A 26,345-nucleotide genomic window follows, 5' to 3' on the forward strand; every position below is an offset into this window, starting at 1 on the left:
GATCATGCCTCCTCGATAGAGCCAAGGGACATAGAGGCGCATGAGATGATCGAGGGTAAAAGGATGTCCCTCGATCTTACTTACGAAGAATCGGAGAAAGAGAACGATCCTCCAAAATGATGGATGGATCTAACCTAGAGTGACATCGTACCTCTTGCAGAAGGCAACGATGATTGGGTCCAAGGGACTTATTGTGAAGGGGTAGGTGTAGACGGTCAAATACCCCTCCTTGTAAGTAGTGATGGATTCTTCAGGGCTAGGTACTACAACATCTTTGCCGACCCAATTGCACTCCTCTTTTACCTTTTCGAGGAGGCGCTCAGTAATTGTACACATCTATCTCGATATGGGCTCACACCGCCCCGGTGTCGAGGGTGTGTTTTCCACCTTAAAATCGGAGGTAGTCGCGCACTTCATCGGAACAAAGTCAGTAAGAGGATATTCCGCCGCGGCAGTGGCGCCGGCGGGTTTTGATGAAGAGACGTTTCTTTATGAGGGATAGTTTTGGAAGTCTTAGCCATTTTTCTAGAATGGGTAATAATCGGTAATGGGAGATTTGGCGTATTAAGAAGAGATTAGACAATTTGTAGAAGAAGAACTTGGGAAATGCAAAACAAATATTGGAGATTAGAGCAGAAGAGATTGAAGGTAAAAGTCGAAAAATGGAAAAGAGATCTATTTATGGGTTTCACGGCGACGGTCCAAGGCTGATAATGGCCGACCACCAACTGACACTCAATAATGGTTTTGGGAACTGTGCCGACACGACGCTTCAGTCACTTTCATCGCCTACGTCAGAAGAATGATGTCACGGTAATCGAAAACTCGTTTCGTTTCTCCTTGTTACATTCCAAGAAACAAGGGGACTATCTGTATATAGTTAAAATCGGGCTTGCTCGATTTTGCTATTTAATCGAGACAAGGGGATCACATCGAAGGTTAGACTCGTGATGGATCGGGCTACAGCACGAAGACGAGGTGTCGAGTCCAAGAATCGAAGTGTCAGTCAAGACCGAGGCCAGCAGTAATCGAGACTGAGTATGACCGACTCCGAGTGAAGTGCAATAACGGAAAGGCAAGATATCCGTAACCGGTCGAAGATCACCGTGGAAATCTCAGAACAAACCAAATCAAGGGCGGTTATTTGTATCAATCATGAGATTTACTTTAGTAATTAGTATTGTATCATAATTAGGATTCCTCTAGTATATAAAGAAGGGTCCTCATCATTTGTAAAGGATATACATTCATACAGATCAAGGCAATATAGTATTTCTTTTCTTCTGCTCATCAGCTTACTGCTCTTTTACCATTATTCTTCAACTATTGTTCTTTAATTGTTCTTACTTATTACCCTCGAGAGTTCACCAGCTCGAGGATACTGTCCAAACATCGGTTTGTTTTATATTCTTGTCAATTTCATCGCTTATCCCAAAATTAGTCAATTGGTATTAAGTGAAATCACGTATTCTTAAAACCACATTACAAGTTTAATTGTTACTCGATTTTTAGGGTAAACAATCATGTATTTAGAAAGGAAATTATTTGGTTTCCTTTTAATATGCAATATTTTGAGTTTGAAACGAGCATTATGTTTGTACGAGGAGCTACTATTGATGGAACGGAGACTAGCAATGTTAACCCAACTAAAGAATCTTTAACAAACTACTAATAATCATAATTTGTCTTATAAGTTGTTACTCAACAAATTTTGTTTACTCATCTCAGGTTTCTTGAAGCTGTTGAGTCATAGTTTAGAGGAAGAAAGAAGAAAAGTGCAAACATTGGATCGTCGAGAAGTAGGATCAATGTTAATCAATTTTAGGAACTTGCACTTATTACACACTTACGTAATTTCTACTTTATGATCCATCATATATTATTAAAATATGTATAAATATTTTTTCACAACTTGATGTACATATTTAAAATAATTTTAGCATACAATAATTTCATGACTTTGAAAAAATTAAAAGTCATATATCGATCAAGATAATTAAGTTTGGTTCTTGAGACTATAAACAGAACATTCAGTCCGGAACAGATTTATTAAGCATTTTGATATTTATGTCGTCAGCCAACTTAAAGAAAGTGGCTAAAACATTATCTATTCGAATACTTCCACTTACAAAAAAGCCTCTTTAATCCATTTCGTTTGCAGAATAGTTTAAAAAGGACGACGCAAAGCAAAAACTAAAAAGCAAATCCCCCCTACAGCAAAAGTCTTTAAGTGCTAATTTTATTGAACTTTTCTAAACAGATGTGGCGAACATGAAGGGCTCCATATAGTAATTCTGATATTCTATAACCAATACATTTTATTAAAAAGCATAAATGTATGAAGTTAGTGATGATTTCTTTTTAAAAGGTAGAATTTGTTCACTATGAAATGAAAATAGTTCTTCTTTTAGTTTTTTTTAAATCATATACGAATATAAAATTATAAGAATTGAATTAAAAGAAATACAAATATTTTATATTCTAAAAACTTAATTAAAGTTAGATGCATCACCCATTGTATAAGCAGCGGAGGCACACAAACTCAGTGGGTTTAGTATAATTAAAAAAAATAGTCTTGTGACTGATATTTTATGTTCCCTTGGGGGCTTGACTAATCTTGATCCGGGTCACAAAATCTTATTTCGTTGATAAAATCCTCCCTATCAAAGACAATATTATTCTCCCGACTCAAACTCGGGACCTATAATTAAGGAGAAAGAAGCAAGAAAAATAGTTATCACCTATCACAATCTTTCGTGATAAAAAATTGTAATTATTATCAAAGTAAATAGTAACTTGTAGTAAAATTACCACCAAATGATGTGGTGCAGTGAATGAGACTGCTCTTCCCTTTAACCAGAGGTCTCGGGTTCGAACCCTGGGTATGAAAACACTACAAAAAAACAGTAAAATTGCAGCATTTATTTTTACAAATTGCAACGGTCGGTAACTCCCACAATTTGTTGTTGCAGCGATTCACAAAACTGCTGCAAAAAGGCTAGCCGCAATCAATTTACTGGAGTTCTGCCGCAACCGCTGCCACGACTGCCGTAATTAATTAGTAGGAATTATTTTGCAGCAGTTCAACCCCCGTAAATTGATTATTAAATTATAAAATAAATTATATTTTTTTACAAGTTCCGGCAGTCAAAACCCACACAATTCATTGAACATATTAATTTCTTTTACTGTATTTTTTACAAATATTGAACTTTGAATATTGTCTACTAATAAACCTGTCCACACCATAATCTAACCAAAAAAAGACAACACTTATTAGAAATATCAACATATTTAGCATCACAAAAGTATTACTTTCATATATAAATGATGGGGCTACAAAAATACTCAAAGCAGATTTAGCAATGTTTCTAGCTGCATGCAGTAGCGTCAAACTAAATTTTAACATAAAACATTCACCCTAACTATTCTAACATTCGCTCCAATCACATAATTACATTGTCCTAATTAATTATCTAATTCAATTATAAAGAACTTCAATTGTTGTCACTTGGATTACTGCCATCAGATGATCTTCTTGCGCCCATGGGTGATAGGGATCCACTAGCTGCATCTCTAGGCTGCAAACAAAATAAAACAATAAGATCTTTTGAATGCTAATTATAACTTGAGTTATTTCTTGAGCAGTACAAATATAACTATAATCCCAGAAACAAGAAAGTGTCAACAAGAATAAAGTACAATCGATCCACTAAAGAAGAGCGGAGAAAGAAGATCTTTAGTTTTTTTATATGAGTATCTCCTGATGCAGATAATATCAGATGAAAAAAAATTACAAGTTTATTTACCGTTGTAGGAGGAGAAGTAAAGAACCCCGCAAATTGCTCTGGTATTGTCCTTTCTTTCATTATCATATATGCCTTGAAAGCATTCATCATTTGTTTGTTAGAATTCACTATTTCTTTGTAGTTCTCTTGGCTTTGGGTGTGAGCATTCAACAATTTATTGTAGTTCTCTTGGCTTTGGTTGTGAGCATTCAACAATTTATTGTAGTTCTCTTGGCAATGGTTCAAACATGAAGCATCACTACTTGAAGCATTCATACCACAAAAACGAGGTCTTGTATGTTTAAAAACTTTGCTGGGGACAGCTCCTAATCCTAAGCACCTTACCCTTCCAGAGTGCTCTTTTCCTAGCACTTTACCAACAGCATCATTCGGCAAAACTTCAGACTCATCCACCATGCTTTGGCTCAAAGCAAGCTCAATTTTTTCCTACATATTGTTTGTCACAACATTAATAAGTAACTAAATGCACACCAAGACAAGCAAAAAAGAGATCTCTGTTTCAAGTTCCTAAATATCATATCAAGTTCTTGCAGAACAATTTGCTGGCATATGAAGGTGCAATAACATAAATCGAATAGGGTTGGAGCATTTGATCGAACAACCAGTGCAGGTAGCAGTACAGGTAAATCAAGAAGCTGTCATGAATATTTACATCGAATAACATTAGATCTAACTCCGGACAGTTGCTGGCTTTTTGCCCTTATAACTAAGATAGAGCCAAATCTGGTGAAAGTTTCAAATACGGACACATGAATTTCTATAAACCATGAATATGGTACTTCCCAGTCCATACAGTACTAGTTAACGAGCAACATTTCTACTCATTTTCTCTCGCCGATTGGGACTTGTTAAAAGGAACTGGAAAAATGCTGATGCAACATAGAAAATAACCTTTCAAATGAATAACTTAAATAAGCTCACCTACTACTAGATGTTCAGAAATCAAGTGTCAGATTCCAGTATAACTCTTGAAAAAATGAAGGCCAGTTAAAGGAACATTGAGTTGCAGAATGGATCAATGGAATGATTCAACAAATTCTTACCAGTTAATAAGCGTTATCTACCTTTTATCTAACCTCCACGCATGCACATTTCATTTTCATGATAGAGACAACTGGTGCTACTACTTAACAAAGTAACCCAAATTCACTTATAAATTGGACTGGGGAGCTAAGATCAGGCATTATACAGAAAATGGGAACTCATGCAGTAGAAAGCTCACAGCAGCAAGAATGTGAACACTTAAGCTCACAGGCATTATACGTTTTGCCTCGTATTAAGCAATATGTTCTCTCTCGCTTTGAATATTACATGTAGTGGTCCTTAATAGCAAATGAGCAGATCCCAACTACCAATATCAGAAATCTGGTTAAAACATATTTGTTCAACTTAGCAACTTTCAGGCCATACTTGAGTTCTTAAGTAAAACCCTACATAAATAGACTTCTTAAGAAAATTGATAAAGCAACAGCAAGACAAGTAACTTTCTCAAAGAGAAGAAGAGGACTTTTCAAGAAAGCTGAAGAACTTTCTGTTCCTTGCGATGCTGATGTTGCTATATACATATATTAGATTTCATACCCATAAAGGAGAAATAACCTTCAACAATCACAAAAATAAAGAAGAAACTTACACATATCTCCTTTGCCGCCTCATTCACATATGTTCCATCTTGTTTCTTATGAGTATCAAGATAAAGTTGTATGCGTCCAGGCCTTCGTCCAGTCTCAGCAATATATAAATAAAAGGAACTGACATGATCAAGCATCTTTTTGCCCTTTTTCTTTTCAAGCTCAAAATCCAATAGCACATGGTGTAATTGTGTGTTGCCAGGATCATACAGTACTACACTGGGTGAAGATACTTGAGGAGTAGTTTTGTACTCACACATTTCACGTGCTCCATTCTTGCAACTGTTTCATATATATATCAACGGCAAGAGGGTGATAATAAATCAAACCTAACCTCTTTTTACAACACTAGTCCATGAGCAGGTAATTGACACTGCAAAAATTACTTATATTGCATGTTTCCAATTTTCATTAGTGGTACGATGTAATAATATCTTAAGAGGGAAGAAAAATAGGACATGTTTACTCTGATTTGGTAGTAAGAGAGTATGTGTACACGCCTTCTAGCTTCAAGTAAATCACACTGTAAGCAAAGGCATAGATAAGTCGGACCACAGAAATTTCCAAGACTATACCAACTTCTTCAGTAACTACTACTTTTCTTGTCTTATATTATATTCATTGTCTCATGTTATGGACCATTTAGAAAAATAAAAATATTACCTTTCTGTTTACTATGCATATCTATCTATTTAGCTTCAAATTTCTTGTTTTGAGCATTCAACAAAAAGCTGATTGATAGCATAATTGGAAACAGGAATAGATTTTTTTATCTTATCTTATATTTGTTAGATTAAAAAATAAAAAAAAACCAGCAGCATTTTGGGGACTTTTAGCAGAAGATTAAAAAATAAACCAGCAGCAATTTGGGAACTTTTAGCAGTGGTGGAGGAGGAGGAGGAGGAGGAGGAGAAAGTGTACCTATAGCATCTACAGTCCAATGTTGCATCGACTCACGTTGAATACACTTTCTGGATGGTGCAGGGTGTGATGCGACCTGAACTGATGAAGTCGGCTGTGATGCGACCTGAACTGATGAAGTCGGCTGTGATACGGCCTGAAAGGATGAAGTAGATTGTGATGCGGTCTGAAAGGACGAAGTCGGCTGTGATGCGGGCTGAAAGGACGAAGTCGGCTGTGATGCGACTTGAACCACCGGAGCCCATTGTGATGTGGCCTGAACTGACGAACCGAACTATGAAGGAACAGACGAAGGCGGCTTTGTTGTTGCATGAACTGACGGAGCTGGTTGTGCATTCCCCTGAATTGACTTTTGCAAGTTTTGCCAACGCTTGGTCTTCGGCATATTTGTAATTAACAAAATATAAGCAAATTTAATAAATGTTGAGATAAACTAATCGAAACTTCCATTCAGATTAAGTGATACAAACAAAAGTCTTAATATGATATAGATTCATGTCAAACCAACTTACAATAACAGAAATGCCTAATGATATATCAAGACTCACTTACTTGCATATATTAAAGATATTCATACAAGTTATAACAACAAACTATGTTATCTAAGATTGCACAATAGAAAAGAAACTACAAACATAGATGTTACGTAGATACTTTACTTATCAAAATAATGATATGTAAAACAAAGAGATGGAAAGTAGTTATCAATTATAGATGAACCTCTTAATGATTGTAATCAGTTAACTTAAAGTGAGGTGGCTTTGTTGGTATAATTTCAATGTCTTGGCTCTTTCACATTTCAGTATAGAGAGAACTGGGTTAGCTACTTTAGCCTTCTACCTTGGAGCAGCAAAACGAGTAAGCTACAAGTTCGAATCTAGATATATGCTTAAATCCAATCCATTTTCACCTTAGAGCAACCAAAACGAGTTCTATACAGTGCATAAAAGGGGACATTGGCTTATGGTAATGTGTTCTTAAAGTACTATTGAGGCAATAAAGCAGATTGCATGCTAGAAAATTCTAAGTTTATTGAGAAATCAAGCTAATAAATTGCATATAATCAACATAAAAACCCCAAATCAACCAAAAAACTCCAAATAAATAGAGAAACCTGAAATCCAACAGAGAATACCCAAAATAACACAAAAATAAAGTGAAAACCCATATGTAATTTACAAAATACAAAAATACCTGGTTACACAAAATCGGAATTGGAGAAGATGAAAGACAAATTGCAAATAAACTGAAGAAGAACACCGTGAAATTTCTAGCCAAAAATCCACACTAGGACTGAAGAACACCGGTAACAAACTCTGTTGAAAAACACAAACAGTGGCATTAGTAAAAAGACATTGTCGTATCTCCTTGAGAAGGCATTTGTCTGCAGAGGTCGATTCACAGTCCAATTTGGTGAGAGAGAGAGGCAGTCGCTTGGAGACTATAGAGAGAGAGTGAGAAAACAAGGTCTTGGTCTAAAGATTTTGGGCCTAAAAGGTATTGGCGGAGAAAAAAATGAGGGAAAACGAAAATATAGTAGGAAAAATTAGAAGCTTGGCGCTCTTTTGCTTTTAATGCAGCAGATCCCCAAATTATAGTTAACTAGTAAATTTATTTGCGCTTCGCGCGATCATAAAAAATATAAATAATAATTTGTCAATATTCGAATATTAAAAATATTTTAGTATTCATATCCGAAAAGATTAGATTTGTCCATTTTATTATGAATACTCGAATTTATATTGTTACTCTTAATTGAACTTCTTCCAAACATGTAGAAGATATCAAACCAAATATACAATGCAAGGAAAAGGCATATGAAAAAAAAAACAAATTTAAATAAGAGAATCACATTCCTTTTGTAGCTTTTATCAATAATAGTAATAACGTTTGTAGACTTGCAAATAATTACTGGGCTGGCCATATTAAAACTATCCAAGAAACGAACTTTATGCTGAAAAACATATTAAAGAATATGAAAAGTTAATACACATTATTCATGTAAATTACATAATAAAAACAAACAGTTAAGAAAATGACGGAAGTATATTTTCTCAAAAAATTCACCCGGAGAAGTTAAGACATACTCACCTACATTGGATAAAGACCAAGAATGGACATGTATGAACGGAGAAAAACTCCAGAAGACCAAAAAATAAGATTTGCATAGCTTATTATCTTCTAACTCAAAAATATGGATGAACCAACAAAAGTCCCAAGATTTTGACTTTTAAATCGAGATCAATAGTTCCTGTTCTAACGGTGTTGCCTTTACCGGCCCTAATTTGAGCTTTTTCCCAGCCTTTTTCCCTGTGGTTTCCTTGTTTGATACTTTAATCCAGTCATGGGAACATAAGTACGAATACAAAAGATAAGCACCAGAAAACAAAAAAGCAAAAAAAGTTAAATCTGATTAAATTTCATACACCCACAAAATAGCAAACACCATAATACACAAAAGGAGACACAAATCTCAACTAATTTGAAATACTCACAACTATACAAAAATGCATTTTTTTTCCTAGGAGATCACGTCATAAAATGCAAAAGCAAGAGTATATCTGATTAGATTTCATATATCCAATATTGGTTGTATTAATGCAAGTACATGTAGCAATTTCAGCGTGAAGAGAAATTAAAACAAAAATTTAATTAGGGTAGGATGTTCACCTTTTATGGCAGTAAAAGATCAAAGCTTTGGTTTCGTAATGTGTAGGGAACCAATTACTAATGTGAATAGTTTTTCACTCTAGAAGAAAAAACTTAATCTCAAACACCTCCATATTTATTATAAACCTGGAGGAAAATCTAATGTATGTAAAAGAAAATATAGTGACAAAACCCGTGATTAAAAAAACTGCAGTATAGCAAAAAAAAAACAAAATATAGATCCAAAATAAAAATATTAAAAGGGGAAAAAGTTAACAAATACCTTTTCCCTATGGAAGAAGGATTATCATAAATTGGTAGAAATCGAATTCTATAATAGCCTTCCTTCCAGTCCTGCAACTCTATACTCTACTATTTTTATCGCTGACACTGCATCCAAAACTCAGAATTCAAACTCAAAATGTTAGTTTTTTTTTTAATTTGCTTTGAGGGAAAAAAAAAATAAGAAGGGCATGTAGGAACTTACTGATTTGCAAAAGGACAATGGAATGAAGTTACAAACCCATATTTGGTGGTTCACCCTGTGATGATCATGAGATGTTGAATGAAGTTTAATTTGAGTAAGAGTCGCGTTTGACGACGAATCAGATTTAGGTATTTTTTTCCGGATTGTAATCGTGTGAACAGGTGCAATTATGTACATAATTAATGAGATGACGTTTGGAATTTTAAAATATGCATTATAATTAAAAAGAGAGAGAAAAAGCCAAAAAAATTGAGATAAAAGATAAATAGTAATTCTGGCCTAAGAGAATGCCACATAACCTCTCTTATGCCCTTCAATTATATATATATAGATTACTAATTGATTGTGTCAGTTAGAGATAAAGTCCCACAATTTGATACAATTTGCGGCAGTTATCGGTGATCGCCGCTAATTAACTGTCGCAATTTGACTGTTTTTTTGTAGTGAAAAATCCTTGGTATGGAGCGCTTCCCCCCGAATGGGGCCCTATGCGGTGCGAATCCGGATATAGTCGGGCTCCAATGCGGATACCGAACACCGGATGGAAAACCAAAAAAACTTCTAGTAAAATTTCACATTTATTGACATAAAAAATTCTTATACTATCTCCAAGCTTAGATATGTATGAGACAATGATATTTCGTAAAGCAAAATAATGATATGATATCTACTGAGAGATCTACTTGGTGGTAGCTTTACACCACTAATGACATTGTTTATTCACCTCTTTGCTCAAATGATAACAGCCTACGCACAACCTTAGTGTATTTTTCCCAGTGTACCACTATGAATGATTAAATAGTGGAGGTGTTGAGATTGAATTAGAGAGGATCATAGTAATTTTTTCCTTCCCCCCCCCCCCCAAATCCCTACACTGATTGTCTTTATAAATATACATGTAACATCTCTACACTTCTCAAGCTAAGCAAAAAGCTGTTGTTACAATCCCTCTAAAGGTTCCCTTTCACTTTCTCATCCCCTGTCATATATCCCAAGAAAATTGAAAAATAATCAGAAAAAAAAAAAGAAATGCGAACTGTGAGTACCTTCAATGCTTCTTCACCAGTTTCACCGCCGGCGGTCATTCAAAGATCGCCGTGGCATTCTCCGGCACCATACCTCTTTGCCGGCGTAGCAGCCATGCTACTGTTGATAACTTTTGCTCTTGTAATCTTAGCTTGTTCTTACTGGAAAAACTCCTCCGGCTACCCAAGAGAAAATGGTACTGATGATGATCAGTCTCAAAGTGATATTGAAGCCGGCGCCGGCGAGAAATCTGCCGCCGATATGTTAAAGGTTTTGCCGGTTTTTGAAGAGAAAATTGTAGTGATAATGGCTGGAGATTTAAACCCAACTTTCTTGGCAACGCCTGTATCAAGCAGAGGTAATTCTTTTGGTAGTGGGGATAAATGTGAGCAGAATTTAGAAAAGGAGAGTGCAGAATTAGCTGATGAGAAGCTGAAAGAACAAACTATCACAACGGAAGTTAGGGATCAAGCCCATGACGAATCCCAAGACAGCCATAGACAAAGCCACTGAGCTCAAAACAGAGGCTTTTCCTCCTTCATCCCCCTCTTTTTTTTTTTTAAATGATTTTACATTTTGGTTTATTTTTCAATTTTGACATCCGGGAAATTGTATTTTTGGCTGAGATAAGAAAGAGTGAGAGACATTCTCAGTTTTCAGTAATCCGTATTTTTGGAATTTATTGGAATTGTTAGAGTTTTCCACATTTGATTGAGCAAATGACCTTGTCTTACTATATATCATATTGGACATCATTAAACTCATGAACAAATTTTTTAAATTGAGTTAGATCTATGATTCATTCTTTTTGAAGTAGACTCATCTCTATTTTTTATTTACTCGATATTACATCATTATATTATGTTGTTTACGTTTCACATATTTACTTCAAAATGAGCAAATATTAAGAGTTTCACACATTAGTTGAAGAATTAGGTCTTGGCAATTTATTTATCGCAAGCTAGTTTTGGGGTTGAGCTACCTAATGTTTATCTCCGGAAATAGAAGCAGATTGACAAAATTGAATAATACATCTTGCAAAAAAATAAAATGAATTTAAATTAATTTCTAGATGAATTCAGAGGATAATTTAATTACTCTAAGAAATAATAAAATTACCACTTCAAATGCATACTATACATGCTCACTCTTCTAATGTATTTTATTTCTAATATTCTTCAAGTGTTTAAATGTTTATCTGGATTATTTTCTCACTTTAATAATTAAGTACAACTCTTATAATTTTTGGACCAGCGGAGTGTTATAGGTTTTGAAAATATTTTTTGAAGAAAATTATTTTGTGCGAAAAAAATAATATGTGGTTGCACATTAAATTATTTTTAAAGCTTTTGTGAGTGGACGAATTAGTTTCTTAGGGCATCTCCAAGGCTAGCACCATTTTTTGCACCAAATTTCACACCAAAATGGTGTAACACCAAATTTACTCCACCATTATACCATTTTTTACACCAAATCTTCTCTCTCTTCTATATTATATTATTATTTTCTATTTACTTTTCATTTTTTATTTCCTTCAAACTAATACTATCTTTTTTCTTTTTTCCATATTCATTATATATAATTCACATTCACCACTTATATAATCATTTATTACAAAATTATTTTAAAGGATAAATTAACTAAAAGTGAAATCATTGATAAAAGATAATTAAATAAATATTACATCATAGTCAAATTTAATTTAAGTACCACATAAATATTTAACTTTCGCCTCTATTCTCCCATAAATGCTCGATTAATGCATTACGAAGTGTGAAATACGCATCTTTATCCTTAATTGTTTTGTGTCGAGCTAAAAATTGTTCAAATCGGTGATCTTCATCTACTACCATTTCTACCGTAGTAGCTGGACATTCACGTGCATCTTCAATTGGTGCATTAAGATCACGCTCGTCCTCAATTATCATGTTGTGCAGTATAATACATGTGGTCATTATATCATGTAGGACCTCTCTTCTCCAAAAACGTGGCGGACCTGCAACAATTGCAAAACGCGATTGCAAAACTCCGAATGCACGTTCAATATCTTTTCGACATGATTCTTGTTTCATTGCAAAATATCTCTTATTTGCTGAACGTGGCTCCCGAAAAGTTTACACAATAGTAGACCATTTTGGATATATACCGTCAGCTAAATAATAACCGATGTCATATTCTTTTCCTTGAATAACATAATGCGCTGGAGGAGCAATACCATTAGCGAGATTGGAGAATAAATGTGATGATTCTAAAACATTAATATCATTGTTGGTGCCGGGCATACCAAAATATGCATCCCATATTCAAAGGTCGTAATCAGCTACAACTTCAAGAATAATTGTTGGGGATCCACTACGACCTACATTGTTAATTTTCTTTTTAAATTTTAGTTTTCACTTTTCAATTTTAGCAACATTAGATATCTTACATTTGCATTTTTTATTTTTAAATAATGGTTATATTTCTTTTTATACAATTATAATAATAATAAAATTAACTTATAATTTTATATAAATATAATATATACAAAAATTAATATATCAAAAAATAGGATATAAAATTAAAATTATAAAGATCTTAATATAAAAATTAATTATATACACAATATATGATAAATTAAAAGTTCACAAAATAAAAAGATTGAATAAAATAATATTAAACCAAATTTAGAGTGATGAATAGTGTTGCACCAAATTTGGTGCAACACTATTCATACTCTATAATAGTGCAAGAATTAGTGTTGCATTGGAGCAAAAAAAACATTATTTCTTGCAACAAATTTGCATTTGGTGCAAGAAATAGAGTAGCCTTGGAGATGGTCTCAGTGAAAGAAACCCAGTAAAATATTTTCCAATGAAAAACACTCTCAGACCTCTTCTTAATTTAAAGTATTAATATATTGATTTATGTTTTGGGGAATATTTTTAAAAAGAACTTATGCTAATATGTTTCTGGTGAAGTTTTTCCAAAACTTAAATCTTTTCAGAAACAATTGCGCAACATTTTTAGATTAAAAAGAAAGATATCAATTTTATTATATTATCTAGATTACCTTTATTAATTTAGCAAATTGTAATATACTGCATTTTAATCATCCATCATAGAGAAGAATAAAGTGAAGAGAAGTGATTAGGAGTCTATATTCGATTTAATGTGGGTTTTAGTTTCGTTTGGCCCATAAGAAAAAGAAAGATGGTGGGAACCATAATGATTAATTGGAAAAAGAACAATAAAACTAAAATAGTTGGAGTGATGTTAGTAGTGGCGCAAACAATATCCTTTTTTCCTAGGTCATAAGCTGATGCTTGTTTTTATAAGAAAACTAGTGAAACTATTCGCGTTTTGCGCGGTAATAAAAAGTATCAGTAAATCATACTTTATTCCAGGTATATTGTTAAGATAATTTAAATAACTAAAAATATTATAACCCCCAAAAGAGTAAGATATATGTAAAATTACGATTTTTTATTGCTTAAGGAAGGACAATACAAGATGATGTGGCATCTCTATTTTCCCTACAAGCTCAATTACCTTTTTGTCAATTTTTTGGACTATATATATTGTTTGAATTGTACAATAATAAGTAAAATATACAAAAGTTTGTATCTCTAAAACCTCCCGTTGGTGATGCCGGAGGTGACATCTGTGGCCAATATTTTTTTTTATATTCATTGATGTGTCTCAAGGTTGCTTGTTCTTTCTCAAATATTTAGACCTCTTTTTTGAATTTTAATGTGTATTATCAAGCACAAAACTTTCATAATCTACGATGCACTTGCATGCAAGTAATACTATTGATGGCTAATGAAAGGTGCCAACACAATCTCTTTTTCGATCAGTATACATACATACATACATACATACATACATACATATATATATATATATCTATATATATATATAATCGTGATAACAAATGGGTAACCACAGCTAAACCATAGCTCAAAAAATATACATTGTGCAAAAAAACAGAAAGATGCCAATAGTATTAAGAGGAAGAATATCAATATACTCCCTCTGTTCCAGTTTATGTGAACCTATTTCCTTTTTGGTCCGTTCCAAAAGAATGAACCCTTTCTAAATTTGGTAACAATTTAGCTTAAAGTTACAACTCTACTCTTAATGAGAAGCTTTTATAACCACACAAATACTCTGGACCCCATTTGGACTTGTTTAGGACCACAAATTCCAAAAGTCTTCATTTTTTTCTTAAACTCCGTGCTCAGTCAAACAGGTTCACATAAATTGGAACAGATGGAGTACGAGATTAAGGTTTCTTTATACAAAGGACTTAGAGCGCATAAGCCAAGAGGAGAGCAAAAGCAATTCTCAGGAGAATTTGATTCTGAAAAAACTAACAATCGAGGAGATAAGGAAAGAAGTAATGTAAGAAACAAGACAATGGTATCACGAACCTTCACTTCATGAACAATAATATTGAGATTGAGGTAATTTCTCTTAAACATATATTACTGAATGAGAAAAATAAAAGGGATAAGTTTGAGATTTACGGTACTATCTTCTCCACCAAATACAATCCCATGGCCATCAAACGCGAACCTGACATATTAACACCTTGCTATAATAGGCATAAATTTTTTGTGACAAAATTAAAGAGAGAATAATTCTGATGGACACAAACTTCATATTTTCTCGGCAAAGAACTACTATATACATAGCACATACCATATCACATTGAATTGTTAGCCTTCAAATAAAAATTTCATAAACAATGAATGAATTTGAACTGAATAAAATATTCTTACCTTTGTCATGGCAAATGCGTGTAAGAAATATCATTACAAGAACTGAAAGGAGAAATATGGGGTGGTGCTTGACTGCTTTCTCACATTGTCATCTCGTCAGTGTTAAAGAAGCCAGCAAAAAAAAAATCTGAAGCTGATTATGATGATTTCGTCTTAACTAATGCAAAGCCACATGAAAAGAAGGATTAAAGATAACTGTAATCCCCTGCAAATTTGAAGAGGGGGAAAAAAGAGAAAAGTACTGACATTCGTTTGTTGGTTTAAATTTTAGATTTACACTTTTGAAGACAATGTTTTAGACGGGATGGAGGTTATATTTCATAGCATAATTAATGAGAAGTTAATAGAGAAATAGTTACTCAAAATGAATAGAAAGAGTTTCAGATATAATTACTCAAAATTAATTGGAAGAGTTTCTTATGTCAAGACGATCTATTAAAAACAAAAAGGTATAGGAGTCAAAAAAGAAGCTAAAAGATAAATATCAATCCTCGATATGAAGAGAGGTGCCATGTCAGCATCTCTCTCCCCCTCCCTTTTATATGGATATATAGATATAGATAGATATATATTTCATTACATGGTTTAGACACCTTTTCTCACAAACTATGTTTAGAAAAACAGGTTATTGCCAATCTAAATGTATTTGACTGTTAGATACTCATGATAAATGAAGTTGGATCAAATCTCAACGAAGGGAGGTGAGTTTAAGTGATTATTTCATATCTAACTAAGTTTTGGCGAATGAATACTAATACACGTGCTGATATGAGATAATATGTACTTGATGAATTAGTTGAGGTGCATGAAAGTTGACCCCAAATATTATCATTATATCCTCAACAAATTGGTCTACAGGATGGACTAATGAAGTTGCATACAGATTTTTTTTTTTTTTTTGGACAAATCAACTTGGTGTTAAGCTAAATCGTCGAATAATTGTAAGTATATAAGTATTATAAGAGGTCTTTTGGTACAAGGAATATAGATAATAATACTGGGATAGATTGTATTTATTTCATATTTGGTTTTTGGACTTTCCAAATTGAATAGTTCAAATGTAACTTAAAAATATAAAAATATTTTCATTTACTATAGAAGTTCAGTAAATAGTAAAAAGCAGTGGCCTTTTGTTTTGAGATCGAGAAAAAAGAATTGAGTGGTAATTCACTAACAGAGCTATTAGCTTATGTCTTACTTGTAGAATAAAGAAACAAAAGCAAAATATACGAATATTCCTTCTTCTTTTTTAGGCTCTTTGGCTTGCACAATAGAGGAGCAAAAACAATTTCCTTTGAGTTATTTCTTTTTGGTTTTGGAAAAAGAATAAAAGGTTACAGTATTTCTATCTTTTTTTTTTTTTTTTTGTAGCGAAAGATATTTATTCAAGCAAACTTAAGAGTCATTACAAGCTGGGACTTACAAGCTGGGACTATGATAGGACACGAGGTTCCTAGCTTGTCCTTTTCAAAAGTAGAAACAACAAAAGGTGGCGGAACAAAATACAACATAGGATTTTAAAAAACAGTTGAGCTGCTTCCGTTCTTTGCCATAAGATCGGCGACTCCATTTGCTTCCCTGAACACATGTGTCATCGAAGGCTCCTTCGCTCTAGTTAGCATCCATCTGCAATCATTTATGAAATTTTGGTAGAGGCAAGAGTTGTTAGTAAGCATGTTGATTAAATCATTGCAATCTGTTTCAATTACTAATGGCGTGATATTTTTTTACAAAGCTATCCTTAAACCATGCATGAGTGCTAGGCATTCCACTACAAAAAAACAGCCTAAATTGCGGCGGTCAGTTCCAACCCCTGCAAATTTTATTAAATAGCAGGGGTTTAGTTAACCGACACAATATAAGTAGATAGCGGCAGCTCAAAACCTACGCCATCTGGAAAAAATTAGCGCTAACATTTCCCACACTTTTTTCTGTTTGCTCATTTTTTTTGGCTGTCACAAAATACAAATATAACAAAACTTGAAAAGCTCCTCCACTTCTCACTAACATTTTTCCACAACTCAAGGTAATGGTCTCAATTTTGAGAGATTAACTGAAATTCCATGCTTCTTTCTACTTTAATTTTCTTAAAATCAAAAGTTTTGTATGAATGAATTTCTCATTCTGTTTGTAAGATTTAAACTCAATCCTCATTTTTTCCTCTTTTTTCATCAATTTTCCTCACTTTTTGTCCCTATAGCAGTGGCATAGACATCTCTATCACTCACTCTGGCATAGCAATCGACAAGTATCTTTAATTATTGTAAGTTTTTTTACCCTATTTTTGGTTTTGTGTAATGTTATTTCTACATATATTTCATCTTCCCTATTTTTGGGTTTGTATAATCTGTAATTTCTATGTGTTTTTCAATTGCATGTGGCTTTAATTTTGTTTTTGTTGTTGCTTTGGGTACTTTCTGTTAGATTTGGGTTTTCTCTGTTTATTTGAGATTTTTTTGTTGAATTAGTAGGAAATATAAATGTTCTACACCATGTTGTATAAGGATTTATATAGGTGTGTATGGTGATTCTAAGGTTGGTGTTAGATTTCTTTTATATGCCTCTTTTTAGTATTGATGGTGTTGATTTTTTTCATGCTTCAGTTTTGAATTTAATTATGTTTCGGACTAATTTTTTTATTAAATGAATGCAATATGATGTGTTAAATTCTGTTAGAATAGTTCCCTTAAGAATTTTGTTAAGCTTGTTTGTGTATATCTTATTTTCTGCACCTTTTAGATTCTTGTTTTTGCAAATCTTTCTTGCTTGTATCCTTTACCATATGTACTTGCTTGGCCCCTCGAGACATGACTTGCTTCCCCCCCCCTCCCCCTCCCCGAGAAAAAATGTGAGAATTTGAATCAATGCAGGGACTGTAGTATCATCTCAGTAAAACTAACAACAGATTCCTTTCTTCTACATATAGCATCTCCACTTATGAAGCTAAAACAGAATTTATTCATAGCATCCTATGGGCACTTCTTAGATCAGAACACCATATTTTAGAATAAGACAGGGTTGCCATGTTTTATTAATTAATACCAAAAATTGTTAGCTATAGCGATAGCGACATTTCTGACTTGCACACCATTCTTCTATCTTGAAGTTTTTTGTGGATATGCTTTGCCTACTTATTAAATATATTCTTCCTGTAGCAAGATTAATTATTGAATTGCAGATATGTCTCGATCAATTCACTCAACGTCTCATTCAGCTCCGATGGATCAGCCCACATTGCACGCGGCTCCAACATTTCAGCTGGCATCACAGCCGTCTCAATCTGTTTACTCAACATCTCAGCTAGCTCCGATGGATCAAACTGCATCACAGCCGGCGCCGACAGTTTACTCTGCATCACTGCCATCTTGGTCAGTTCACTCAACATCACATCCGGCTCCAACACATCAGAACTCATCACAGCCAGCTCCAACATTTCAGACTACATCTAGAAAGCATTCTGGGAGCCACTGGACTATAGAAGCAATACGTAAATACTTTTGACTATTAATGCATATTCAGCAGTCCCTTCTAAGCCTTTGTTCATCTCTCTCGCGGCTTCATCTTATCTCTTTTCTTATACAGATTCAGAAGAAAATGTGAAAAAACTCAAAGTGAAAGTCAAGGAAGTGCTAAATTTAACATGTGAAGAACGTATCGTGGTTGATTTTGATTACCTAGATGAACCATTTGGAGATGCACACAACCTACTTTCAGGCTTTTGTGAAATTTTAGCATGTGACTGCACTTTATTTCCAATCCATTATGAGAAATGGTCTAGTTTACCGTTGTCATACTTCAACCGCGTCTTCGATCAAATTATAAAGGTATAAGCTCTATATTCTTACAACTATATCACTGATTTTTTTTTGGAGAAGGACAACTATATCTCTATTTTGTCTTTTAACTTTACATTTGCATGTAATAGATATGCTAACAAATATTTTATTCTTGAAGCCCAAGTTCTTCTTTAAGACAACTGAGTCAGTTGCGCGGCAACATGTTTATAAATCTATTGGAAAGAAATGGGCTGCAAATAAGCTTAACTTGTGGAGTGCATATGAACACCCACTTAAAAGTAGAGCTGAGATTATTGATAATGTGTCGGATGGAGTTCCGCGGGATCAATGGATTTCTTTTGTTGATTACCAGTATAAAGAAGCAAAAGAAATATGCGTAAGTTTCTGTGAATTCTTAGCTTATCTCAAAAAAGAAATCATGAGGAATAAGGAGTAAGCTACATAACTGAAGCAGACTAATGCTGGTCTTTGTATCGAAAAACTTGATCATTTGAGATCACAAATGTATTGAAAGACTTATTGCATGCCTTATAGAAACTTGTCATCAGCCTAAACAAGTGAATTAGCTAACTCTGTCCATTTCCTATATCACTTCTTCTATTTCATATCAGTCATAGGAAATTCAATACCCTACTTTTCCATTCTTACTCATGGTGATTCTCGTTATTCGTCAACTATCAATTTGAACTCTAACTGCCAACTTACTCAAACAAGTTTATGGAAAAGGGAGCCAAGAAATGTCTCTTTACATATTTCATGCTTCACAAATTGGACCCAAACTAAAAAACGTACTAAAAATATTTCTCAAGAATCAGTTGGCAAAAATTGAGTTTTGTATTGGTTTACATATTCCTATTGGTTTAATTAGTCTCTTTACATATTCCTATTAGTTTAATTGTAATAATGAGTTTTGTATGTGTAGGAAAAAATTGAAATATCTTTGAGCCAAAGCACCATGGACGAATCTCAAATTTTTCCAAATGATGCCGTTGGTAAGGTGCTAGTAAAAGAGCACTCTGGAAGGGTGCGGTACTTGGGATTAGGACCTGTCCCCAGTAGAGTTTTTAAACAAGTAAGACCTCGTTTTGGTGGTACAAGTGCTTCAAGTAGTGAAGGTTCATGTTCGTCCCAATGCCAACAGAACCTTATTCAAATAATGAATGCTCACAATCAAATGATGAATGCTCTCAATCAAATGATGAATGCTTTCAAGGCATATATGATAATGAAAGAAGGGACAATACCAAAACAGTTTGCGGGGTTCTTCGCTTCTCCTTCGACTATTTCTCCCACAACAGTAAGTAAAGTTCTTCAATTTTTTCCACTTAAATTTGTTTGTTTGCAAAGATAGAGTGGCTTAGGTTAGTCCTATTCTTGTAGAACCTAGAGTTACTGCATTGTCTGATTTGGGCATAATTTTATAAAATTAGGAGCATAATGTGCAATATATCTGCACAAACATCTTTTTTCTCAGTCCTTCTAATAGCTAGTTAGCATTCTTCTTATAGTTAATTTGATATAATAGTGTATGCATTCCAGGTAAATATCTATACTATTTCCAAGCTTTGTGATGATTGGTATATGGAAGGTGATAATTGCAAATTATATTCTGCCGAATGTGGACTGATTATCAAGAATTTGTGGGGTTATATAAGGATAATGATCTAACATGATTACTCAATTTAAGAGCAGTAGCATGGGTGATATTATTGTTAGTATACGCATAGGATAAAAACTCCTAGAAGTTTGAGTACCAATATAATTATCCAAGAGATTGAGACTATAAATTATGTGTGTATATATATATATATAGTTTTGCTCGAGTTGAGTAGTTTTCAGGGACTATAGCTTTGGTAGGAATTAAATAACTACGTAAAATAATGGGAAGGTACTTAGATAGTCCTGATATAAGCTTTGCCTACACCAAAAGGACAAACGTATTCACCCTCTTTTACTTTGAATTACCCTTGTGAGAATAGCCAGAAGTACACAAAGACTACTCTTTAGCTAATGGAAGCAAATAATATTTTACTGTTATTTTCCCTCACCTTGGAATTAACCATACGGTTGTCGAACCAATAAAGAAAAAAGGGAGAGCCAAGATTGGTGGAATAGAAATAAACCATGAAACATGAAAAAAGCCTGTTCTTTCTTGTAGTTTTGTTTTCAAGAGAGAATAATGGGAACACAATCTTATTGACTAACAAAAAGCTCTCAAACCAATTCTTTCAATAGGTTGCAATTATAAAACTATAGCTAATACCAAGTTTGTGAAACTAGTTAATGAGATTGTTTTGATTTTTGTTTCTCAGTCATTCATCCTTTGGAGCAGATCGGAAGATGTGTGGATCAGTCTGATAGAAAACAATCTCCCCGAAATCGCTAACATAATGATCCTGCTTCATGCTTACCTAGGCAATAAGAGTTGAGCTTGAGATCAAATAAGATTATATTTTCATGTTTGCTTTACATATACAGTAGTAACTAAACATCTTTTTATTTTATTTTTTATTACGGTAATGTCCAACTTGCATTTTGCATGGGGTTGTTTGTTCCCCCTAACTTTTCACATTTTAACCTTTTATTTTTAGAAATGCACGCTTTCGCCTCTTATAGAATTTTTATACTTTGCTTTTCTTTTTATGCAGCCAAGTGATGTGGACAATGGACCCCTTTCGCCCATGGGCGCAAGAAGATCATGCGGTGATAGTAATTCTAGTGACAACCGTTGATTTTATTGTAGTTGTCTTAAATAATTAATTGTGACAATATAGTTAGGTGGTTGGAGTTAGAATGTTGGAGTGAATGTTTTGTGTTTAAATTTGGTTTTTGAGTCTAGTGATGCTACTTAATGTTGACAATTTAGTTTTAAAGACTAATGATATTTTATGGTTTTATGATATGTTATGGATTTCTCTTAACTTTAAAATATATTTTTTTTGCCTTGATAGTGATTTACAACTTAATTAGTGATTTTGTCAATAATATATGAATTCAAAAAATTTAATGAATCTGAGGTTATGACTGCATGTGCTTTAAATATAAGCTAAAAAAATTTAAAAATTATATTGAGGAGGTTTCAAACCACCACAATTCGCAATTGAAAATTATTTTAGAAAGATTAAAATTTTAGATTTGTGGGGGTCAACCGCCGCTACTTAGTTCTGGCGGTCGGCAAAAAACTGTCGCAAATTGATTGTGGCGACTCTTATCGTGGGGGTTTTAGCGACTGCCGTAACAACATATTGCGGGGGTTTTAGCCGCCTCAAACCTAAAAAATAACCCCCGCAATTAGGCCCTTTTTTGTAGTGATTCCATGTAGATACTGGTTGCATAGGGTACAGACATGTTGAAGCCCAGGATCCAATTACTATCATTATTCCTAAATACACCACAAATACCCCCTTTTCCTGGATTGCCGATGCATGAACCATCTATATTTAGCTTGAATAACCCTATATATGGTGGCTTCCACTTTATGTAGATAGTCATCTTTGGGCATGTCATCTTTTTAGAATCCATTAGCATTTTGTATTGCATTGTGTTATTGATAATGTGCCCTAATTGGAGTGAATTTTTTGTTGTTGAATATTCTGGTGTTCCTGTGTAGCCAGATGCACCATTGATGAAGGGAAAGATATCAGCCCTTTCCATGTATCTATTGAATTTAGCTTTGGATTGGCATTGTAATTTTATCCATTTGTGCATAGTGAAGTCATTATGAGGTTGGTTTGGATATTTGTAAGTATTATCCAATTGATCCCAAATTGATTTTAAATGGAGACAATTAAAGAAAATATGCTCCAGATCCTCTTCTTCAGACCTGCAGATGCCACATAGACTAGATGCAATAATTTTCCTATTAAAGAGCATTTTTGCTATTGGAAGTCTGTTACGAACTATTGTCCGGAGGAATATTTTTATTTTATTAAGCGTGTTAAGCTTCCACAACCAAGTATAGTCTACTAGATTTTCATCCGTATCTATATGATTTGCGATAATATGATAGGCTACCTTTGTAGAAAAATCATCGTTTGATTCCTTAACCCAAATGTACTTGTCTATAGGTTGTTGAATTTGTTTTATATAGGTACTAAAAATTTTGTTACAAATGTTGTTAGGTAGCTCGAAGGAGAGATTGTTTAAATTAATAGAGCCACCAATGAGAATGTTTGTTCAGTGAAATTGTTGTTCATTATTAGTTAAGGGGCCATGGATTAGAGTTCTTAAGAGCGCTGAGTTATTTATCAAGCATCTTGCCATACATTAATAGATTCCCCGTTACCCACTTCCCATTGAATACTTCTTTCACAAACTTCGCTTCCAATTACTATATTTTTCCAAATGTGAGAGCCCCTTTTATTAAGGGTACTCCATTTATTATTGTGTGTATTGTTATTATACTTGCTTTGAAGGACTCGAGCCCAAAGAGAATCTTTCTCCATTACGTACCTCCATGCTAGGGCTGCATTAAAGGATTGATTTTTTCATTTTGATTTGTATAATCCCAGTTCTCCTTCATTTTTTGACCTAGTCACAGTATCCCATTTTATTAGATGGCACTTTCTCTTTTCCAAAGTGCTCCCACACAAGAAGTTCCTTTGAATTGTGTCAATATATTTGGGGGTAGCTTTAGGAAGGCTAAAGATTTGCATAACGTGGATTGGTATAGCGACTAGTGTAGCCTTGATTAAGGTAGTTCTACCCACTATGTTCATGTGATTTATTTTCCGACCCCTTAGTCTACTATTGAGATGATCAATGATATATTGGAGTTCCCTTTTTGAGGGGTTTGAGTTCATAATTAGGAATTTTAGGTATTTTCCTACTTTATTAGAGTATCTCATTGATATGCATTGGCTTATATCTTCCTTCTTTTCCAGGGTAGTATTGTTGGAGAAAATTATTTTTGATTTTTGAAAATTGATAGTTTGGCCGGAATAGTTGTAAAATTTGTGTAATGTATCTATTATTGAGTTGCAATTTTTTTGATTGGCCTCTACTAATAGAATTAAGTCATCAGTAAAGAAAATATGCGATAAGTGTGGCCCTTTGTTTGAGATTATTATAGGGTCCCATCTACAACAGTCTATTTCATGATGGATGAGCATAGATAGCATTTTCATGCAGATTATAAATAGGTAAGGTGATATGAGGTCTCCCTATCTAATTCCCCTTGTGGGTCTAAAAATTTCATGTTAGAACCATTTATCAGGATAGAGGTTGATGTGATAGTAACACGGGACATGATTACGTTTATGAGCTCTTGAGGGAATTTTAAGGAGGTCAATGTGAATCCAACGAAGGACCACTCTATTTTGTCAAAAGCTTTTTCGAGATCTATTTTGATCATCATTTTCCCCTTTAGTCCTTTTAAAGTAATTCATTACCTCATTGATGATGATGATATTATCTGAGGCACATCTCCCCTTAAGGAAGCTTGTCTGGGTGGGGTGAATGATTTTTGGAAGGAGGGGTTTGATTGTATTAACTATAATTTTGTAACAGTTTTGTAAGTAGTGTTGCAAAGACTAATAGGTCTAAATTTTTTTATAGTTTCTGCATTTTGACCCTTTGGAATTAAGAAAATATAGGTTTTATTCATTTCTTCTACCATTTTTTACTGCTAAACGTATTTTTACAAAATTCTATTAAATTGTTCTTAGTATCATTCCAACATTTTTGGTAGAGGAAAGAATGGAGACCATCCGGCCCCGAAGCTTTATATGGTTTGAAAGAATAGAGGACCTTCTTAATTTCAAATATAGAAGGTTTTAAACTTAGGTTAAGTTGGTCATTACTATATAGAGTAGCATAATGGGACATAGGGGTATATTTTAAGAGGGAAAGGTCTTGTCTAGTGGTAAATAACTTTCCAAAAAAGTCGGTGATCATTTTCTTTTGGTCATAGTACCAGTTTCCTCCTTTATCTCTAAGACTAAGGATTCTATTCTTTCGTCTACGCTACATGGTAGTGATATGAAAGAACTTTTGTGTTAGCATCTCCCGTATTTAGCCATTGGATGCTTGATTTAAGTTTCCAAAAGTCTTCTTCTAGTTTCAGTAGTCCAATAAAATCCTCTAATAGATTGGCTTCAAGATCCAAAGGAAATTGGCTAGTGGTGTATTTGGGTGAATTTTGGATCTTGTTTAGTTATCACGACCCCAATTTTTCTCTATAGGATGTCGTGATGACACTTAGTCTCTAATACTAGGTAAGCCTGACATTCATGTAGAAATAACTGAAATAATGAGTAAAGTCTCAATAACTCAACAAATAATATAAAGAAACTCTGCAACTCAGTATATACAACTTCCCAAAACCCGGCGAATACAAGTCACAAGCTCTATAAGATGGTACTGAACATCCATATACATCAGTGTCGATAAAAAGATAAGAAAATAAAATAGACTTAGTAGAGGGGAACTCCGAGGCCTGCGGACGACAGTAGGTATACCTTGAAGTCTTCGAAGCTGAGCTCTCGCTAGTGCCTGGACTGGTAGGAGGTACCTGGATCTGCACAAAAAAATATGCAGAAGCGAAGCATGAGTACACCACAACGATACCCAGTAGGCTAAACCTAACCTGGTAGAGTAGTGACGAGGTCAAGTCAAGGCCCTACTGAAATAAATAAGAAATTGAACGAGTAATTTAACAGTGCGATAATAATAACAATGGAAATGAAACAAGTAACAAACATACTAAGATTGGCTACACTGAATAAGACAAATAAAACATCACGGAAGAAAACAACGAATGTTATGACACGGAACAAGGCAACAAAACACAGGTGGAGTAATGGAAAAGTATCAACAAAAGTTACTACCGAGGTACCGCCCGTAGTTTCAAATCACAAATCATTTCATAATCTTTCCTTGTATCACCGCGGGAGCTTTACATTTAGTTTTGAAAATTATTTTTCTGAAATAGCTTCCCGCGTTTAAGCCCACCTTATCATACCCCGTGGCTTCAAGTAGTTCCCCTACTAGCAACACGCTTATCAAGCCCACCTTATTTCACCGCATTCTTTTCAACTCCAAATCCTTATACCATTGCATGCATATCAATATCACAACATATCACAAATCGCACCTCAAGAGCCCAATATCACAACTTGCCAAAAAAATCAACAATAATGGTGTTTTCACAATAAATAGCCCATGGCTCAACTATAATATGCACAAGAATCTCAACAATAACAACCGGAAATGAATAACTCAACAAGAACAATATTTCACACTTTATAACTTTGCCTAAA

General features: G+C 34.0%; 3 protein-coding genes across 9 annotated transcripts; 2 read left to right on the forward strand and 1 right to left on the reverse strand.

The window, feature by feature from the left end:
• Window positions 1-3,293: 3,293 nt before the first annotated feature.
• Window positions 3,294-9,441, reverse strand: LOC107814136 (uncharacterized). Of its 3 annotated transcripts, none has more exons than XM_075240935.1 (5): window positions 9,294-9,441; window positions 7,556-7,677; window positions 5,443-6,737; window positions 3,810-4,235; window positions 3,294-3,581 (listed from the first exon to the last, which is right to left on the reverse strand). In XM_075240935.1, exons 3-5 carry the CDS (start codon window positions 5,698-5,700, stop codon window positions 3,498-3,500), a joined length of 768 nt encoding a protein of 255 aa, XP_075097036.1. In that variant the 5' UTR covers window positions 5,701-6,737; window positions 7,556-7,677; window positions 9,294-9,441; the 3' UTR covers window positions 3,294-3,497. The 3 variants fall into 3 exon arrangements, with proteins under 3 accessions (XP_075097036.1, XP_016494961.1, XP_075097037.1); XM_016639475.2 differs by lacking the exon at window positions 9,294-9,441 and having other exon boundaries at window positions 5,443-5,722; window positions 6,362-6,737; window positions 7,556-7,876; XM_075240936.1 differs by lacking the exon at window positions 9,294-9,441 and having other exon boundaries at window positions 4,134-4,235; window positions 7,556-7,888.
• A 955-nt stretch (window positions 9,442-10,396) lies between these two features.
• Window positions 10,397-11,242, forward strand: LOC142174751 (protein GLUTAMINE DUMPER 2-like). The gene has a single exon (XM_075240937.1). The coding sequence runs from the start codon at window positions 10,527-10,529 to the stop codon at window positions 11,034-11,036; it is 510 nt and encodes a 169-aa protein (XP_075097038.1). The 5' UTR covers window positions 10,397-10,526; the 3' UTR covers window positions 11,037-11,242.
• Window positions 11,243-16,713: 5,471 nt separating this feature from the next.
• On the forward strand, window positions 16,714-21,988 carry LOC107814135 (uncharacterized). Of its 5 annotated transcripts, none has more exons than XM_075241449.1 (7): window positions 16,715-17,315; window positions 17,490-17,552; window positions 18,504-18,776; window positions 18,872-19,113; window positions 19,244-19,462; window positions 20,009-20,383; window positions 21,735-21,988. In XM_075241449.1, exons 3-7 carry the CDS (start codon window positions 18,509-18,511, stop codon window positions 21,816-21,818), a joined length of 1,188 nt encoding a protein of 395 aa, XP_075097550.1. In that variant the 5' UTR covers window positions 16,715-17,315; window positions 17,490-17,552; window positions 18,504-18,508; the 3' UTR covers window positions 21,819-21,988. The 5 variants fall into 5 exon arrangements, with proteins under 5 accessions (XP_075097551.1, XP_075097550.1, XP_075097549.1 ...); XM_075241448.1 differs by having other exon boundaries at window positions 17,493-17,552; XM_016639472.2 differs by having other exon boundaries at window positions 16,716-17,315; window positions 18,468-18,776.
• Window positions 21,989-26,345: the final 4,357 nt, after the last annotated feature.

Source organism: Nicotiana tabacum, chromosome 20 (assembly GCF_000715075.1).
Source record: "Nicotiana tabacum cultivar K326 chromosome 20, ASM71507v2, whole genome shotgun sequence".
NCBI classification, from domain to species: Eukaryota; Viridiplantae; Streptophyta; class Magnoliopsida; order Solanales; family Solanaceae; genus Nicotiana; species Nicotiana tabacum.

Coding starts and splice junctions, on each gene's coding strand:
- LOC107814135 (XM_016639472.2), top strand. CDS start 18,470: ATGTCTCGATCAATTCACTCAACGTCTCATTCAGCTCCGATGGATCAG. Junction 18,777..18,871: donor CTGGACTATAGAAGCAATAC/GTAAATACTTTT, acceptor TTTCTTATACAG/ATTCAGAAGAAAATGTGAAA. Junction 20,384..21,734: donor CGACTATTTCTCCCACAACA/GTAAGTAAAGTT, acceptor CTTTTTATGCAG/CCAAGTGATGTGGACAATGG.
- LOC142174751 (XM_075240937.1), top strand. CDS start 10,527: ATGCGAACTGTGAGTACCTTCAATGCTTCTTCACCAGTTTCACCGCCG.
- LOC107814136 (XM_075240935.1), bottom strand. CDS start 5,700: ATGTGTGAGTACAAAACTACTCCTCAAGTATCTTCACCCAGTGTAGTA. Junction 4,236..5,442: donor AGGCGGCAAAGGAGATATGT/GTAAGTTTCTTC, acceptor AACAATATGTAG/GAAAAAATTGAGCTTGCTTT. Junction 3,582..3,809: donor TTACTTCTCCTCCTACAACG/GTAAATAAACTT, acceptor TTTTGTTTGCAG/CCTAGAGATGCAGCTAGTGG.